General features: G+C 42.9%; 1 protein-coding gene across 1 annotated transcript in view; it reads left to right on the top strand.

Moving 5' to 3' along the window:
- The first annotated feature begins 2,762 nt into the window (after positions 1–2,762).
- The window catches only part of ZNF385D (zinc finger protein 385D), a 178,673-nt gene continuing 163,012 nt past the window's right edge, over positions 2,763–18,423 (top strand). The window contains 1 exon segment of the mRNA XM_044449404.1: positions 2,763–2,837. Within this exon segment, the coding sequence (XP_044305339.1) occupies positions 2,816–2,837 (22 nt within the window). The 5' untranslated portion in view covers positions 2,763–2,815.

Below are 18,423 nucleotides of genomic sequence, written 5' to 3'. Positions count from 1 at the left end.
CTAGGCTAGGCTGTGGGTCAGCTTTGTTTCATTACAATGCAGTTTCAAGGAGTTAATTATACAAAGGTCAAAATAAGGTTGGATCCACCCAATAGGGTTGAACTAACTCAACTAATAGGTTAAAACAAATCAGTCCAATTTTGGTAATGAAAATCACAGGTATGGGGTATCCAATTAGGATCTCTGTGGGAGATGGAAAGGGTCATCCCATCCCCATCCTAAGGGGCCTCTGCCTTTACTTAGCTCCATCTCAAAAGTAATATGTAGCTCAACCCATAGTTAAAAAATAAATAAAAGCATAGTTCTGCATATGCTACTGGAAACTGAAGGAGAATTTCTAGTTCACATACTATCCTTATATCTATTATTTCCTCCTCAGCACTTGTGTTGAAAGATAAGGTATAGTGTTAGTGGAAATTCACTGTTTGATACTTAGATGGTGCCACTGCCTCATTTGAATGTAAAACCATTACATTTTTATACTTTACTTGATGAAGGGTGCTATAACTTCTTCTTTCCTTATCTTGAAATCCTTTATTCTAGCCAGGTAAATGATAAATGACAACTCTGCACATGTATCTTGTCTTGCTGAACTTGTAAATTCCATGAGAACCCTTCTCTCAGGTTGTTTGTGGTCCTTTCTTTACTGGATTAAAGAATTGGACTCCTTCATGCAAGTTATTTGACAGGCATCACTATTCTTTTCACAGCTTTGCATGTGCTATATCTTATTTCCATGTGTTAAGCCTTCATTTTATTAAAACCTATTTAAAAGAAACAAACACTTTTGTGTGTTTTAATTTTAATTTTTGAGCCCCTTCTCTTTCTTATATCTGAAACTGATATTATCTATAGGATTCAAATTTATCATAATAGAAAACAACATCCTGTAGACATAGGCAGCACGGGCTTCCACATGCTGTCTTGTCAATTTATGTCAAATCTAACCCGGGGCATCTCCTCTTAGAAGTAAGAGTGCATTTTGGTATCGGTGCCTTTGATCTCTGTCCTCAGAGACTGCCTACCCCTGCCTAACATGTCAGCTGTGATAGTGTCTCAGATCATGTGTGAATTAGCCTGAGACATCATTGCATTTGCTACACAGGCAAGATCACCACCTCCTTCTTCTTCATCTTTTGTTCTCATATCTTACACTCTACAAACTGGGGACTTTGTGACAGAGGTTCAGGTGCTCCTGATACATCTCATTCTGCTTCTCTTCATTAGCTATAAACAAAGATATGTCAGTTTGCCAATGTGATTCTAACTGTGATGAGTATGCACTATTTTGTGCATGCATCACATGCACATCATTATTGTGATGACAGAGAGGTAACTCCTCCAGAACTTAGATGGGAAATATATTTACTTATGCAAAACCAGTGTGGCATTGCAGTTAGAGTGCTGCTCTGGCACGTAGGAGATCTGGGTTCCAGTCCCCATCCAGCTCAATGGATGACTCTGGGCCAATCATGGACTCCCTGCCTAACCTACCTGACAAGATTGTTGCTAAGCGGATAAAATGGAAGGTGGAGAACCCCATGGCACCTAAGTTAGAATATAAATGTAATGTAATAACAATAATAGTATTCCACATACTTTAAACAACTTTAAATTTGCAAATTTTCTAGGTTTAATGTGAGCCAAATGTTACCACAACTGTTTGAGAAACTTTTCATATACAGGAATATGCCTTATGGAGGACTTACTGCCCCTTCTGTGCCTGATTATGGGTACTTCTGCTGTAGTGGCATTATCCACACTGAGGAGACAGGGACCAACAGGCCTGGTGAAACTCCAAGCTTTGCAGAAGTGCAAAGCCTGGAGGGAGGGAGGAGCCGAAGGGTGGATCTCCCACAGTGCAGTCCTGACTGAGCATGTTCTGGCTCTGTGAGATGCGAACCTGGCTTTTGAGGAGCATAAAAAAAGGGAACAGGGTGCTCTGGAACCCTGCGTAGGACCACCTACATTTTCCTCCTGGCCCTGCTGGTGTCCGTGGCATTAGCAGGGAGAACCCTTGCAGGGTTGTTGGAGAACAAGCTGACTCTGAGCACATGCAGAGCGCCTTTCCATCACCTTGTCCACGGCCGGTTCCCCACACCCATTTGCGCGAGAAGAGTACCTGGCAGGCAATTGGGTGCCCCCAGGTCTGTTCTTCGCGGATGCCGTCTCCATCGGCAGCGAACTGGTTCTGACGGCACACCACGCTCAGCAACTTGCCGCCTCCCTTAGCAGGGGGCGGGCTATGCAAAGCGCGCTAAACAATACCAGCTTTGTCTCTTGGCATCCTCCCTCCCCCGACACACTCCACTTTCTGCGACTGCACACGGCGTGTGCCCGGTCGCTTTGGACAGCAAATGGGGGGGGGGCGCCGATTTGTATGACGCTGCGCGCAGCTTGAGCGGGAGGGGAGGGGAGGGGGCACGATCCGCGGCAAGGCAGCGCGTTGACGGGCGGGCGGGCGGGCGGGGGTGGGGCTGGGGGAGGGGAGCGGCAATGTGCTCGTAGTACTCCTCGTCCCGATGTCGCGCAGACACAGCAAGGACATCACAAGGAGGAGTCAGATTACAGTAAGGATGGGGAGTGCAGCATGCAGCGAGAGGCGACGCTAAGCCAGGCAGGGATCGCGTCGGGGCGAAGGCAGCTCCCCAGCCCCGATCCCGAGGAGGGTGGCTCGCTCGCTCGCTGGCTCTCCGAGACTGGGAAATTTCCACAGCATGTAGAATGAGAGAGGCTGGCTCCGCTGTGCCTGGCAGCCGGCTGCGGGAGCTCGCGCTGAGCAGCGCGCCGCGGTGGCATCCCGACTGCATGATTCATGAGAAACATCATGTATTTTGGTAAGCGCTTCTCCCCCGCGCTTCGCAGCTGCTCGCCCCGCGCGCGGCAGCGAGAGGTGGCCCGGGGGGCGGGGGGGGGCTGCGCGCCGCCGGGGGAGCCCCGCGCCCTGCCCGGCTCGCGAGAAGCCCGCGCGGGCGACCCGCGCCGCCCTGGCCGAGGAGCAGCCCATTGTCTTTCGCTCGCCCTCCGGCAGCCGCGATCGCGAGGATGGCGCTGAGGCTCGCCGGGCCCCCGGCCGGGTCCCCCCGCGGACCTGTGGGTCTCCCGCAGCCGAAGTTAGAGGCGAAGTTAACGCAGTGAGGTGCGAGACCCCACGCCGGACGGCCCCGGATCATGAAGTCTCCTCCGAACTATTTTTAGCCTTCCCGTTGAAAGCCGTGCGCCGGATTCCCGGGGAGAAGGAACGAGGCTGGCTTTGCAGGGCTCTCTCCGGATCCCCCCCACCCCGAGGTTCAAAAAGGCTTGCAGGAGTCGGAGGGGGGCAAGTGAAAACCTCGGGGCAGAGCTGCGTTTTGATGCAGACCGCGGGGTTCAGCTAAGCCGGTCGCGGCTCCCCGAGAAACGCGCTGGAGCCGGAAGCGTGTTGCGGGCTGGTCACAGAGCGCCGCGCCGCGCAGAGAGCTCGCGTGGATGGAGGCAGCAAGCCGTAACTTAGCGCCGGGCCCGGCGGATGGGGTGGGGAGAAGACCCAGTACGGCAGCAATGGCAAAGGGGATAGATCCGCTAACTTGGGAGTCTTGGCGAGAGTTTGGATGCAGCTGGTTGCTGTGCAGCGATACGCGGGGAGAAAACAGGAGCCGCTGGATCGCCTCCGCGAATTAGAGATTAAAGCAGGAGTTGAGCTGAACTTCCAGGAGAATGTCTTGGGGAGTCTGCTATGCTCACGGCTAGTCTTTTCTAGTCCCACTTACAAATAAGCCGATCCTAAGCATTATTGCTCTCATAATGGGACGGTCAGTGTGCTCGCAAGGTTGAACGCGTGTGCTGCTGATCTTCAGAAAAGTTTAATTTCTATGCAAAGGCTGCCTTGCTAAGGAGAGGGAATGTTAAATTCCTATATATCTTGAGATGAGGCAGGAGGGAACGGGGAGCAACCGTTGCGTTCAAGGCTGCTTAGTATGATACCGTCAGTTCTATGACTCAGATGGTTGTGTCCAGTTATGCGCTAGCAAAAGGCTCTTCTCGTTATGCAAGAAACATCGGGAAGTTTATCACCCAGTTCTATACATCCCTACACAGAACTAATCCCCAGCAGGTATCCACAGTCTACACTGTATTTTGTAAAGCACTCCCTTTAAAATCGGTACCATGATGTGCAGCCAGGGGACCTTTCAGAAATAGATATCTCTGTACTTGGCTTTGCAATAGTTGCGTGTTTGATCTGGCAAGGACCTGTAGTCTATGCTATGCATGCCCACAGCTGCAGCCTGGGTGCAAATCACTTGCTCTGTAATAAATAAAATGAATCGTTTGGGCTGCTTCCATTTACATGTAATAAATGGTCCAGGAGCTTAATGTTCGTCCAGCGTGGCTTTACTGTTCAGAGTGCTCCAGAGTCCTTAACTGAGCACAGTGCTCAAGCATTTACATATTCACTTGGATGACCTAATGTATTATACTTCGAGTTAATTGTTGGTGCATCATTGTTTCACTTTATAGGAAACCTGTTTCCAAAGAGTGCTCTATTAGCCTGCAGTTAGGCAAGGCTTTTTGTTTTTGTTTGTTTTTTATGCTTATTTTTATATGACCTTTTTGTTCGGGGGGGGGGGAACCAACTGTGTTCCTTTCGCATAGCAAAGCACATTCAGAACACACCAAAACCCCTAGACTCTTGATTTCCTCAAGCTGTTTAAAGTGGTCATACTGTCTGTAGGCTACAAATCTTACCTGATCCTGCTAGGAAGAGTATGAAATAGACTTTGCTCATGCATCATACATCAATCACCCTTTTATTCCAAAGAGCTATGATGTATGATAGAATTGACTGTGATTTGCAAATAGGCATATTAAAGTTAGTTTGCTTTTTAACACAGGTTTTAAAATGATGCTGCCATTCTCTTTAGAAAACTCTTTCCTCTCTAACAGAGGAATGACTCTATGTAAAATGTGGCTAACCAATCTTAAAAGTTTTACAGAAATCAGCAAAAAACTGTCCAGTAATGTTATCCTGTTACTGTAGGCCTTTCTTTTAACATGATTCTAATTAGAGTAAAGAGATAGTACAGCATAATACCTTCTGCATTTAAAGACTGGGATAGAAAAAAAGTTCTATATCTTCCAAAGATTTCTATAGATTGTGTATAGCATCTAATGGCTAAAATAAGCTTATGTGTACGGCCTCTTGCTAAAGCAATAAATTGCCATCTGTTGGGCATCTTGTTTATGTCCTTTTAAAAATCATGGATGTTTATTGGAACTGATTTTCTCACATTCAACAACTCAGTGAATGTGAATTGACTTCATATCTAAATTCATCTTTTCAAATGACTGGAGGATATCCTTTTGGCCTTCCAGTGGAATTGCAGCATTGTTATTAATTTGTATGGATTTTGTTGTGATTGTTGACCTGTTGTGCTGGCTGTGAATATCTTGGATTGGATGCAAAATAGTAAATGTAATAAGTTGGACAGGACTTGATGGCATGTAGCAAAAGCATCATGTAACGCTGCTCCCCTGTCCCCAGATAATCACAGAACACACTCAATCAGGATCTTTTGCTGTGCAGCCCATGAATCAACACAGTCTGTGCAAGAACACTGTTTTCTTGTGTGGCTCCAAACCATGTTTAGTCCAATATGCAGAAGAGCATCCTTCTGGAAAACGTGGCAAGCCAGTTTATGCTAGATCAGACTATTATTTAGCCCAGCCCAGGCTAGTATTGTCTGTCCTGACCGGCAGCAGCTCTCTCGGATCTCAGGCAAGAGACTTTCCCAGCACATGCTGCCGGATCTCTTATTTATAATGATTGTGCCATATGTTAGTCTGGTTGGAAGAAAGCCTAAAACTTGTAAATATTGGCAAGTGATATTTGTAGCATAATTTATTTTTAGAATGAAAAAGAATCCCGACCCTAAAATGTGCATCATCCTGGAATAATTACATCAGCCATTTAGCAGTGGATAAAATAATCTGCTGTGAAACATCTCCACATTAATTTTTTTTAGACAAAAGTCCATTGGTGGCCATCAATGTTTGGAGGTGCTATGACAAGCAATGGATGGGGACTTGGTCCAGTCCCATGCCAGAGATTCTAATCCAGAGACACTCTTATGGCTAACAAATCATTTGCTCCTTGTAGGCCTGCTGAGTTTGAATAGGTCCAACATGAAGTATCTACTGCGCTTGGGCTTGTCCTTGTGTCACCACTGCTAGTATAAAAGACTTGCCATTATCTCATTATGGCCCCCTCAGAAGTGCCTCTTTCCTCATTTAGCTCCACTGCAAGACCCTAATACCATTTCTGGTAAGAGACTTAGCTGGGCTGAACACAACATGCAGTTTCTCTTTTGCACCCAGGAGCTGCAACTGGAAAGGGAAGGCATTTTGAAGGGGTGTATGAGCCAGCCGTGCACTAACAGCCATGATTGTCAGTCAGAATAAATGCTTCAGTAATATTGCAATTACATGATTGTGCATGCTGTCTCAGAAAATCCTATAACCTCTGCAGCAGAATGGCGGCGGTGTATCTAAATCACTCCATTTTGTAGAAACGTTCTTCTAAGAAGGGTTGTTACAAAGGGAAAAGTCTATCTTGGTAACCCTTCCCTGTAATGGCTTTGCTGCAGTCCTGCCCTATTGAAGGAGCTTCCATTACTCTCACTGTTCACACTCGGTGTTTTACCAAGAAATATGTAGTTTCAATGTGCTTAATCTATCAGCGCCTATCTGATTTGGGGAGTATACAACCCCTCGGTAAATGGAAGCAGCAGAGAAATCTGTCACATTCTTCCATGCAGTTTGGCTTTTTCGAGGGCCAGTTCTCTCTTCCTGTGAATACAATAGTGGATATGATCTTGTCAGCCTTCATATTCTTTCATTGAGTATCACTTTTTACTTCTGACATAGTTTCATGAAAGAGAGATTCATGGCAGATGAGTCATAGGGAAAAAAATGTCACCCCCTAAATCTCAGAGGCACTTTAAAGAAAATATATATTGGAAATATGGAATAAATCATTTGCTGTTTCATGGAAAGTACTTTAGCAGTTCCAATTTGTTTAGAGGAAACTGTAGCATGTAGTGTGGAAGATTATATACAGCAGAGAGACCTTGCTCTAGTTCTGCTTATCTTCATGTACAGAAGAATGAATCAGGGCAAATCTTTAAGACACCATATTAAAAAAAATGCTTGGAGACACTATTTATACTCAGCTGTTTACTGCACGCTTTTTACAATCAATGTGGGCAATAAAATTGTGTAGTTAATACATAATGGATCTTGATTGCGACAGAACGTTTCTTCTGGCTGTAGAATCATGAAATCCAAAAAATGATGCTTTGGTGTGTTCACATCCATTGCAAAGTGTGAAGTGGATTCTGAAATAGGGAACAGATAAATACATAAATGGGGCAGGGGAAGCATTCCATGCAATCATCCGCATACAGACACATTACAAATTCCTGCTATGTCTTCTGCTTCCAAAGAGCTGTCATGTGTCTATCCAAGGAGGGTCATTTCATGCCTGGGTTTTAGACATTTTCTGCTTACAGATTTTTTGTGAGGATATGATGGATTTATTTAAAAGGTAAGTTAAATGATTTTTTCTGATAATAGGTGCTCCTAATAAGCCTCTTTGCAGGTGGCATAATCACTCAAAAATGGAAATTTGTGGCCTTTTGCCCCATGAGAGCAGATGCATTTCCATTGGCTTTTAACTGAAACACTTCTGAGAAGAGAACCATTTGGCAAGGAGGATGTATATTTGGTTCAGAGAAATTTCTTACCACTGCTGCAAATGCTACATCAGTGCCATTGCATCTTCCTACTTTCTCATCATTGTTGGTTCCTATGCAAATTATTGTGTAATTGATTTGACTGCTCATATAAATCTTCATATTGATATGGTATTTACATCTAGGAGAAAAGTCTCTCATCAGTATTATTTCATTAAATAGCCTCTGTAAGGCTGGCCAACAGTATGATTGCCATCTTAGGGTTGTAGCAGTGAGGCTGAGGAAGCAGTGACTCTATCACTCTGTAGAGGCTTGCACCCTCAGGCTGAACCCAATCAGGCAAAGTCTAAGGCATATCAGTTCAGGTCATCAAAGTCAAGGCAGACCCCCCAAGGCACATGAGTTTGGAAAGCTCCCAGTGGAATCTGCTGGTTAAGCTATGTAAATATTTTGTCTGGGCAGGGAGTGGCAGTGATTTGAAGTCTTATGCAGATAGTCAAGACTTGTTCTGCATTAGGTGCAGAATGAGCAGGCTGGGCTCTTTAAAAGGCCATTGCCTGGTTCTGAATCCTATGACTTCTGGGAGTTCTATGAGGTGGTGGATCCAAGGATGGAGGTAGGGTTGTGTTCTTGGCTGGGACGGCACAGTAGAAAATACTGATGGTTCTTCTATGGGAAAGTGGTCTCACCTTGCCCTTAGCCGGGTTTTCCTCAGATCATTGTAAAAACCCAGGAACAGGACCAGTCCATGACTTTATGACTTAAACAAAAATGTTGAACTCAAGACCTGTACACATTGTCATGTTAATTTTTATGCTGCAACAGGATTTTGGGATAGACATTGGAAGTGCATATGTTAAAGGTAAAGGTAAAAGTAGAGGTTTCTCCATGACATTAAAGTCCAGTCATGCCTGACTCTAGGGGGCAGTGCTCATCTCCATTTCCTAGCCGAGGGAGCCAGCATTTGTCCATAGACAGTCTCCATGGTCATGTGGCTGGCATGACTAAACACTGAAGTGCACGGGATGCTGTTACCTGTCCACCGAAGTGGTACCTTTTTATCTACTTGCATTTGCATGCTTTCGAACTGCAAGGTTGGCAGGAGCTGGGAAAGAGTATGGGAGCATGCATACGGGCACTTTAAGAATGAATATACAAAGTAAACTTATGCTTCTATGTATGCATGAGCAGGGATGTTTCTAGTAAGTCACTTGTCTGCAATATACTTCAGAGTCCTTCCTCGTTTTAGTAATACTTTAATTGTTAAAGGGATTCCTAAGTTATCTCTATTCTCAACCAAATGCCGTGAGTGATATTGCAACCAAATTTGCTTGGGTGTTTGACCTTGAAAAGAAAAATATTTGCATTTTTATATTAGGCCATGAATTGCTCTTATAGTTTGGTGAGAACTATATTGTCTTGATTTTAAGGAATGGCCTATTACATATCATTACTGCAAAGTTTAGTCTTGCAACTGAATTTCACAGATGAATGGCAGCAATAAGAGGAAAAAGTGGTCGGAGAGTCTGGATAGAAAGACCAAAACCCCAAAGTCCACATGTCAAATTGCTAAGGTTGAGTATGAAGTGATACTTTGCTTGGTTGCCTCATTAAGTCATTATATTGAAGGGCAATGGAGTGTGGATCACTCTGGGTTAAACAAAATGATTGGCCTGGCAAATACTTGAAACTCTAATGGAGTTATACAGAATTAATATGGGACTCCACAATGTTGCTTAAGATATATTAGTTCCGTGCATCATCTGGGGGTGCCTCCCCATTTATTTATTTATTTATTTATTTTTCCATTTTGGGTAAATCAGAGATACATTTTATCTTCTAAGGACCCTGAATCCTGAACTCTCTTTTTTGATTACAAAGCCATTTGGAGTTTGGCACTAGAATTTCCAGACAGAAACAGGAGGAAGTGGCACCTTTAGCTTAACTGCTGTCCTCTCTCTCCATTCTCTTTTGGGATAGAAGAGAACCTTAGCTACTGGGTGATATAAAAATGAAACAAACCAACAGATAAATAAAATATCAACAGTTTAATGGCATAATATGATTTTTTTTTTAGATCAGCTTTACTTATAGGTCATATTGAATGTACAAGTTAAAGTGAGATGCATTTTTAAATGTAAGCAGCAATATATCCTGCAATTCTGCACAAATTGCTAGTGCTTCTGTCATGGTTTTTGTAATGAACAATGACTTGATCTCTGTATATTTATATTGAGAATAAGAAAGGAATATGTTTTATTGTATGTATGGCTGCCTAGATTGCCCAGCTGCAGCCTTAAGTTGGTGCAAGCTGCGGGCTTACATGGAGACCCTGCACTCCTGCTCAGCACTATACAATTCTCCTGTCCAGCTGTTTCTACAAGAACATTTGGTTGGAGCATAAAGTACCTGGCAGCCAGATGCAAGCAGACAAAACTGAAGCTTTGGAAGCAAAAATCAGGTTCAGATCTGATGCTACTGATATCCAGGGAGAACAAATATTGTACCCGGAAAAGGCCAGTTGTATTCAGTTTGAAGACACCTTCTAGCTGCCTCAATTCCATCCCTTAGTTTTGAGTTAGCAGAAGAAAGACTTCAGCTGTAGTATCATTGAGCCTAAATAGGTCTTCTTTCTTCTGCCCTTTAGAGGAGATACTTCCACCTATGTGATTCCTCCAGAAACCATTTCCTTTTCTCTCACGGTTAAGTTCTCAGCTCCCTTTCTTACCAAGGAACTAGGACAGCTGATTGGAGTAAGTTGCATCCCATCTGCCTTTCCTGCAGAACATTGGCAGAGGAAAGTTGATACTGATTTCTGGTATTCTCCAGACTGAGTAAGTGCCAGCCTTTCTAGACCACTTCAGATCCTGGGTATAAAGGCACTGCAGGGCTGGCCTCCAAAACACAATTCAGTAGTCAGGCAGGAGATGTGTAAGTCTGAGACCTAGATGACTGGCACTGGGAGGTAGTGCAGGGGTTAAGGAAGGATGCATTTCCTGGGCTGAAATAACTTTTTTCTGTTGCCTCCATCCTCATGGGCTGCTCTCTCTTTCCACATGGTTAAATAAAATTTCTCTAAAATTTTAAAATATGTTCTTTTTCTTTTTTAAAGATGTACAGTGTTGTTCATTTCAGTATTCTGTGTTCCATATTGAATTTAAATATTTTTGGAGTTGGGATAGTGATACTTTCTAAAGTATCACTAGTTTTAGATGTCTGTAGTCATGGAAGTGACTTGTGGAAGGCAGGGTTGGGCTGGACTAGAGAAATCCACAGAACTCTGGTCAATCACAGCTTAATGGAGCCTTACAATTTAGAGGTCGTAGAACTCTAAATACCAGATGCAGGGGAAAGTAAAAGTTTCATGACTATTGGCATTGTGAGTTCCTTATGAACTTTAGCAGACACAGCTGGCTAGCTACAATGGCAAAAGCCTGATGCTGGACTAGATGGACTGTTGGCCTGTGACGCTTTTAAGCTGTAGCTCTTTCCGGACAAGAAAAACACATGGGTGGAAAGGGATTGTCTGGTTTGGCTAGTGTTTCCCTGTCTTTGTTCTGCACCTCACTTGCCCAAAGATCATGTAGGCACGGTCATCTTTGTGTCTTGGATGAGATTTGTGAACTGCCAGATGAGGCAATGGAAGCATAAGTCCCTTGAAGAGATAAGTGACAGCAGAAAGGGTCAAAGAAACACTGCCATTAGCAGCTGGAGTCTTCTGGGGCAGAAGAATAATGTTCAGTAGGGATGTAGCATTTTCAAGAAGAACTAGAAATTAGCTGGTTTCTGGAACACGTTAGATCAGTGGCGCTCACATGAGTAGGTTCCTCATGCATGATGGAATTCACAAGAGGAATGCCTTGCACAATTCCCCTGATGGATACTGTCCATTGAATGCTCTGTCATTGGTATTTGACATGTGAGGTGTTGTACATGGATCTGTGTGTGATGAGTTATTGTATTTAACGGCAACAAAAACTTTCCAAACTATATCACTGGGAAAGTTTTGCTAGAGAGGGAAATATCTGAGCGTGCGTCTGTGCACTTCTCACTGCCACATTCCAAATCAGACCATTTGATTAAATTTCTTTATTTTGTTTGATTCATTCTTTCCTACACAATTTCTGGGACATATTTTGATTTCTTGGAGTCCTGAATTACCTTGAGATAGACCTGTTCCTTGAACTATTTCTAGTTTTCAAAAGAATACCTGAAACACTCAGCCTAACACACAATTGAAAAGTTGTTTTTAAATGTCATTTCATGGAGTGCATTTCACACCTTCCACTCACAAAAATAAATTATGACAATTTAAATAGTCTTACATGGAATTGTATTCGTTTCAGTCCATGTGGTTGTGGAAAATGGTACGGATCACTGTGTCTAATGGTATAAAAATCTAGAGCTTGTCTGTCAAATGCAGTTTGATGGGCTCTTTGCTTATTTTTGCATCCTAAAGTCTTGTTTGTTTGTTTTAAGGGTAATTTGCATCAGTTGCAATACTGAGAATGCCTTGTGGTTTCTGTTAGCAATTTGTGTAGAGTTAGTTGGTATTTTAACAGGACTCTTTAGAATCCAAATATTTCATGATCCAAATGCTTTGCTTTATTTTAAGACGTTCTATTGTATGCCAATGCAGAATGAGATACACTTTCTTTTTTATTAAAAAATTACAGGAGAAAAGTCACACTTAGTCTGCATTTTTTAAAAAAGAGAGTCATCAAGGACAGGACAAATTTGGACGGCATTCGTGGATGGGGTCACTGTAAGTCGGAAACAAGTTGACAGCACATAACATTTTGTGTAAGCAAACCACATATATTTTTCCCTGCTCTTATCCTTGCTTACCATGAGTGTAGCAACTCATGAGGACAGGAGAAGGTAATGGTTTGTTCTCCAATGTGGTTAGCCATCCTCATAATAAGAATCATTATTTTAAAAAGCAGAGCTTTAACATGATCTTCATTTATTCATGTACAAGGAAAGCTAGGAAGCAACTTTGACACGGCATTCAGAATCAGTGCCTTTTTTCACTAAGCCAAGTCATTTTTCAGTATATATCTGAAGCGCTATTGTCTCTACAGTCCAATGTTTGGCAAATCGCTGTTTGTCAGCATTTGCCTGTAGAAGCCAATCCAATCACCTTCTGTCAAGAGCAGCCATTTATCAGAAGCATTTAGTCTGTCATAGATTTGACTGTTATATAAAAAGCTTACAACTTGAGCTATACTATTATTATTGGTAAGTGCTGCAGCTAGAAGGAGCCAATTCTTCAGCACTGTGGCTAGGTGAGCTTATCTGCAGTTAAGACAATTTACAGCCCCCCAGGCCTTTCAAGTATAGCTCTTGTACTTTCAATGCTCTTCCTCTTGCTCCATCTTTTTTTATAAGAACAGAAGTAAGCATAACAGCTCATCTGATCTTGAAGGTTCCAGGAAGGAAGAACATCAGCCTATATGGCAGGCAGTTCCTTCACATTCTTATGTAACAAAGAAGAGCAACCCAGACTAAGGCCATGTGCATGAAGGAACAGAGCTGGGACTGAACTAAAAGGGGTTCTTTTTCCACCCAAATGTCCCTTTTTTGATTGGAGAGGGATTTTTCACTGGGGGCTATTTGAGGTCTGGATATGGAACAGTAAATAAATGTGCAAATAACTAAATTGTTGGTGAAAGCCAGCAAATATGAGGATGAAGTCAGCAGAACACTCCTGGAATGCAAGGTTTTTCTTCTGATTAGGAAAAAAATGTCAGGCTGAAAGTCTGCATACTGTTCATATAGCTTCTCAACCCTCACCATGATCCAGCCATTTCACAGTTCTTCTCAAGGATTTTGCAGAGCAAAAATGCCAGTATGTTCTGCAACATGACATTACAAATCCCTTCATGTATCTTAGAGAGAGTACCTGGAAGAAAATATCTATCAATTGATCCATCTATATCCATTTCATTTGGTCAGATTCATGATCCTTTAGCAACTAAAGCTGGCTGAGTGTGAAAGCCCATTGCTTATATCAAGGTGAACCTGACAGTTGTGAAAGAAGAGTTTTGTCACCATGCCTCTACAGTCCTGAACTTTTCTGTGTAAACTGCTGACTTGTATGGATTGGCAGCTCTACTGGGTTTTAATCTTTTGGGATGTGAAAGAAGAGTACAAAACAGTTTGCTAAATTTTGCGCAGCTCTCACTGGATGATTAGGAAAGGAAACTGCCAAATAAACTGAGTCAGACCTTTGGACCACCAAACTAAGTACAGGCAGTCCCCAACTTTTGAGCATCTGAGTTAATGAACAACCCATAGTTATGAATGAACTGCCACAAAGCGTATTCATTAAAAAAAATCTGGAAAATCATCATCACCATAGAGAGAGAGGAAGCAAAAGGAGAGAAGGAGGGCTCCAAAGCATTTGTTCCTGCCCCGCCCATGCAGAGAGGGAAATGTTTCTGGAATTTCCTTGGTGCGAAGAGGAGGCCCTAATGATTTGGGGGTGGGGGGTTAGATATTCACATTTCATGGGGGTCCTGTGCCGCTAACCCCCACTAATGTGGAAAGCTGATCTGACTTACATACAAATTTGAGTTAAAGACAATTTTCCATTTTCTCAGGAACAAAACTTGTTTGTAACCCAGGGGCTGCTTGTATGGTCTACACCAGCCTTCCCCAAGCTGTTGCCCTTCAGGTATGTTGAACCACCATGCCCATCATTGCAATCCAGAATCGTTACACATCTGATATACAGCAGGTTGGGGAAGGCTGGCACTGACCATACGTAGGTAAACTGACCAATGGTGTAACTCCATTTATACAGTAGTTTCCAATGCATACCATTTGGTGGCAACTAGACCGTGGGTACTCAGACTATGGCCCGTGGGACGGATCTGGCCCGCCATGCCCATTTATCCAGCCTGCGCCAGCAGGGAGGCGGTGGCTTGCTCGCTCGGAGATGGAGATGACTCACTGGGGGATCTCCGAGCGAGTGAGCTGCCGCCTCATGCGCGCATGCCACCGCCTCACCAGCCCGCGTGGCCAGGCACCCCTGCCTCACCAGCCCGCGCCAGTTGCCACCACTTTTCAACTGGCCCCTCTATTGAAAAAGTTTGAGGACCCCTGAACGAGACAAAAACTAATTGTTTTGTGCTTAGGTTGGAGAAGTTCAGTGTATATGGACTGGCAGCTCTGTCTAAGCATGCCAAGGATAGAACATGGGAGCTTTTGCCTGCAAAGCATGTAATCTACCACTGAGCTACCACACTTGTGCACTATCAGTCAATCAATGTGTATCCATTGTACCATTCCATTAGGGCTTGAATATAACCCATTGGCTAAACCATAATGGGCCATTCTTGCATATTGATTTTTTATTGATAGGCACCTGAATTGTTCAGTTTTCATTTTTCTCTGTAGGATGTGCAGTGATAGTTGCCTTATTTTCCCAACTGCTTGACTTGGTCTTACAGTTCAGACAGCCAAACCCTTTAGTGGATGATGTTGCGAGCAGAAATGGTGCTGCAACAGTCAACACAGCATCCTGTGGAAGGGAAGCTGAGAAGGCCATCGCACAGCTGGAAAGGCTTTGAAACACGGCAATAGCACCAGTGATGGCCCTTGAGGTCCACACTCATTCATTCATTCACTTATTTATAGGTCGCCCATAACTGCCTTCCTAGAAACCCAAGGAAATTTACAAAGCTAGTATCCAATCAGGATTCTGTTTTTGCTACAATGTGTGCAGAATTTGCATGCCAAGGTGCAGAATGGTGGACCAGATTAAAATCATGCAAGAAATAAAAAACAATGAGATTTTGACAGTTTGACTTTAAAATAGCTTCTTGAAAATTTGTTTCAATACTACTTAGAATTTTGTAAAATTTTACACATTACACTGATATAACTGACATCAATATTTTCTTATGAAGGAGCAGACCTCAAAATATGTCACCATGGTCTTGGGAATATTTGGCAGTATAAAAAGCTATGCCTGAAACTAAGCTTTCTTGCCAAATTTTTGGTGCATTTGATACCTGTATTGTGCACACCTGCAGAGGGGACGCATTTTCTCTTTACATCCCAAGTTTCCCAGTACCATTGGAAGCTCCAGAATGTCCCTGAAACATCCATTGTCCCAGAAAAGCCAAGGAATTCAGTGCTTCCTGCATCACTCTACTGAACCTGGGGAAATGGGAAAAGTGCATCTCTCATGTGCTGTAATTCAAAACTAAAGACTGAGGGTTTCCACTTCCATAAAGTTTACCCCGCTTCACAAGGGAGTATTTGGAAGGTCAAGGTGTTGGAGAACTTCCAGGAATGTATGATGTGGAAGTGTATCTCTTAGAAGATGAGCTGAATCTTTTTGGCTGTTTGGAAGCAGAATGGAATTACTTCAAGGAATGATCTCTTGATTTTATCATTCTAATCCTCTTCATCTTATCGGGACTAAAAATGGCCTGTATTGAAAATGGCAGCTATTTCCATGAATGATCAGTCTTTAAAAGTAATGAAATAACCGAAGGCGTTTTTAATTGAATGTTTATTATAGGGCAACTATTGATATCCATTTGACATAGAGCAACATATATAATCACATCAATAGTTGGTAAACTGGAATATCTGCCCAAGGTGGAGAATAGGGTTTTACTACAAGCCACTTACACCAGCTTTCTAGTAGTAATTTATTTAAATAAATTTCTACTAGAAAATTTGTTTGAAAGCCACCCATTAGCATTGCGCTCTCTGGGTGGCCATTACAATAACATTACCAATAACTAACATAAATAAAAAAATAAAATCATAATAAATAAACAAATAATGTATAAATAATCAATTAACAGATGCAATTTAATATATTAAAATTGGTGCAAATTAATATAAAAATATTCTAAATGATGCCATGGGTGCACCGGAACAGAAATGTTTTAGCCTAAAGTTCAACAAAGCAGGGGGCCTGACAAATCTCTAATACTAAAGCATCCCATAGTTGTGGTAAATTTCTAGAGCAGATGCTATAGAAAAATAGTACTTATGCATTGGAGTAGGGTGTGGAATACAAATGTCAAAACTGAATGAATGAATGAATGAATGAATGAATGAATGAATGGTTATCTATGTTACATAGTCACCCATCACCAGCAATGTTTAAACCTTAGGTGATAACGGAGGCGAACACACAACATGCTGACACTCAGCTGCATAATGTCTGGTCCCAATTACCTTTTGCTAAGATTGATTTTTCTGTAATTCATCAGACCATTTTTGGACCTGGCAACTGCACTTAACATGCAGATTTGAAATCTGATCATTCTCACCCTGTGCCCTCAATCCATCTCAGGGTTTTAGTAATGAATGAGCTTGTGACACAGCGGGAACCTGAACTGCTTCCAGAAAGATGCTGGGAGTATCCTGAGGCATGATTCACCAGTCATTCTTTTCCATTTTCTTTGTCAAATTACTTTAGGTTAAACCTAGAAGATTTTTTAGTCATCAGGGGCTATTTACTTAAAAGTGCCATTTTGGAACCTTCTGGAGAACAAGATTTCTTTGAGGCAAATTGGTATGAAGGAAGTCCAAATGTTGAGATGGGGGAATCCAAGACAGATGTAATTGAAACAACACTTCCTGCACAAATGGAGAGAGTGACCCATGAGTTTCCTGAGGCATTTTAAAGTCTGGAAAGCAAACGCAGGCTGTGGAAGGTGCCCAGCAGGCCAACAGCTTACTCATTGCCTTTGGCCCTGCCAGCGCTTTGTCCAGTTCTGTCAGAGCCATACTATAATCCAATCCAATAGGAGCTTTTGAAACAAATGTGCAGTATATCTTTAAAATGTGGGAACTTTTCCCACAGTGTCTTTCTGTGTGAGACGGCCTGACTGGCTGAGAGCGGTTGTTACTGGTGCGGTATAAAATAAACGATTCATTCTTTGTCTCGATCAGCGAGGGTTTTTCCATAAATCAGTTGTGTTTAACTAAGAAGAGTTTCCTTAGTCTTTGCACACTTGCAGTCCTGCCCTTCAAATGGTTGAAACCCATAATGCTTGAGGCCCTCGAAATTCACTTACTCTGCCTGTCGGTAAACTCAGCTCCAGCAAGAGTGACAACCTGACCTGGATTCAATGCAAAGAAGCAGAGTAGAGAATAGAAACTAGAGAACTACGATTTTCAGAGTTTGCCTAATGCGTGAACTCTTTTTTAAGATTGGTCATTAAGGATAGAAGAATATAAAGACAAGCTAGAGAAGAAAAAGGCTTCCTGCGACCTCTGAAACCAAACCATAATGTGCCAGCATTGCAGTGACAGCTTACAAAATCAACTAAAGAAAGTGCATGGCCAAAAAAGAGGGCACTGGTTTCATATTGTTGCTAGTTGTGAAGTTGTGTCAGACCCATCGCGACCACATGGACAACACTTCTCCAGGCCTTCCTGTCCTCCACTATTCCCCGCTGTCCCCTTCTTCTTTTGCCGTCAATTGTTCCCAAGCATTAGGCTCTTCTCCAGTGACTCCTTCCTTCTCATTAGGTGGCCAAAGTATTTGAGTTTTATCTTCAGTATCTGGCCTTCTAAAGAGCAGTCAGGGTTGATCTCCTGTAGGACTGACTGGTTTGATCTCCTTGCAGTCGAAGGGACTCACAGGAGTCTTCTCCAGCACCACAATTCAAAGGCCTCAATTCTCCAGGGCTCAGTCTTACTTATGGTCCTGCTT

Source organism: Varanus komodoensis, unplaced genomic scaffold, assembly GCF_004798865.1.
Source record: "Varanus komodoensis strain SLA01 unplaced genomic scaffold, ASM479886v1 scaffold58, whole genome shotgun sequence".
Lineage (NCBI taxonomy): Eukaryota > Metazoa > Chordata > Lepidosauria > Squamata > Varanidae > Varanus > Varanus komodoensis.
Note: the sequence above shows the minus strand (reverse complement) of the source record. Positions and strands in the feature narration are given on the sequence as shown.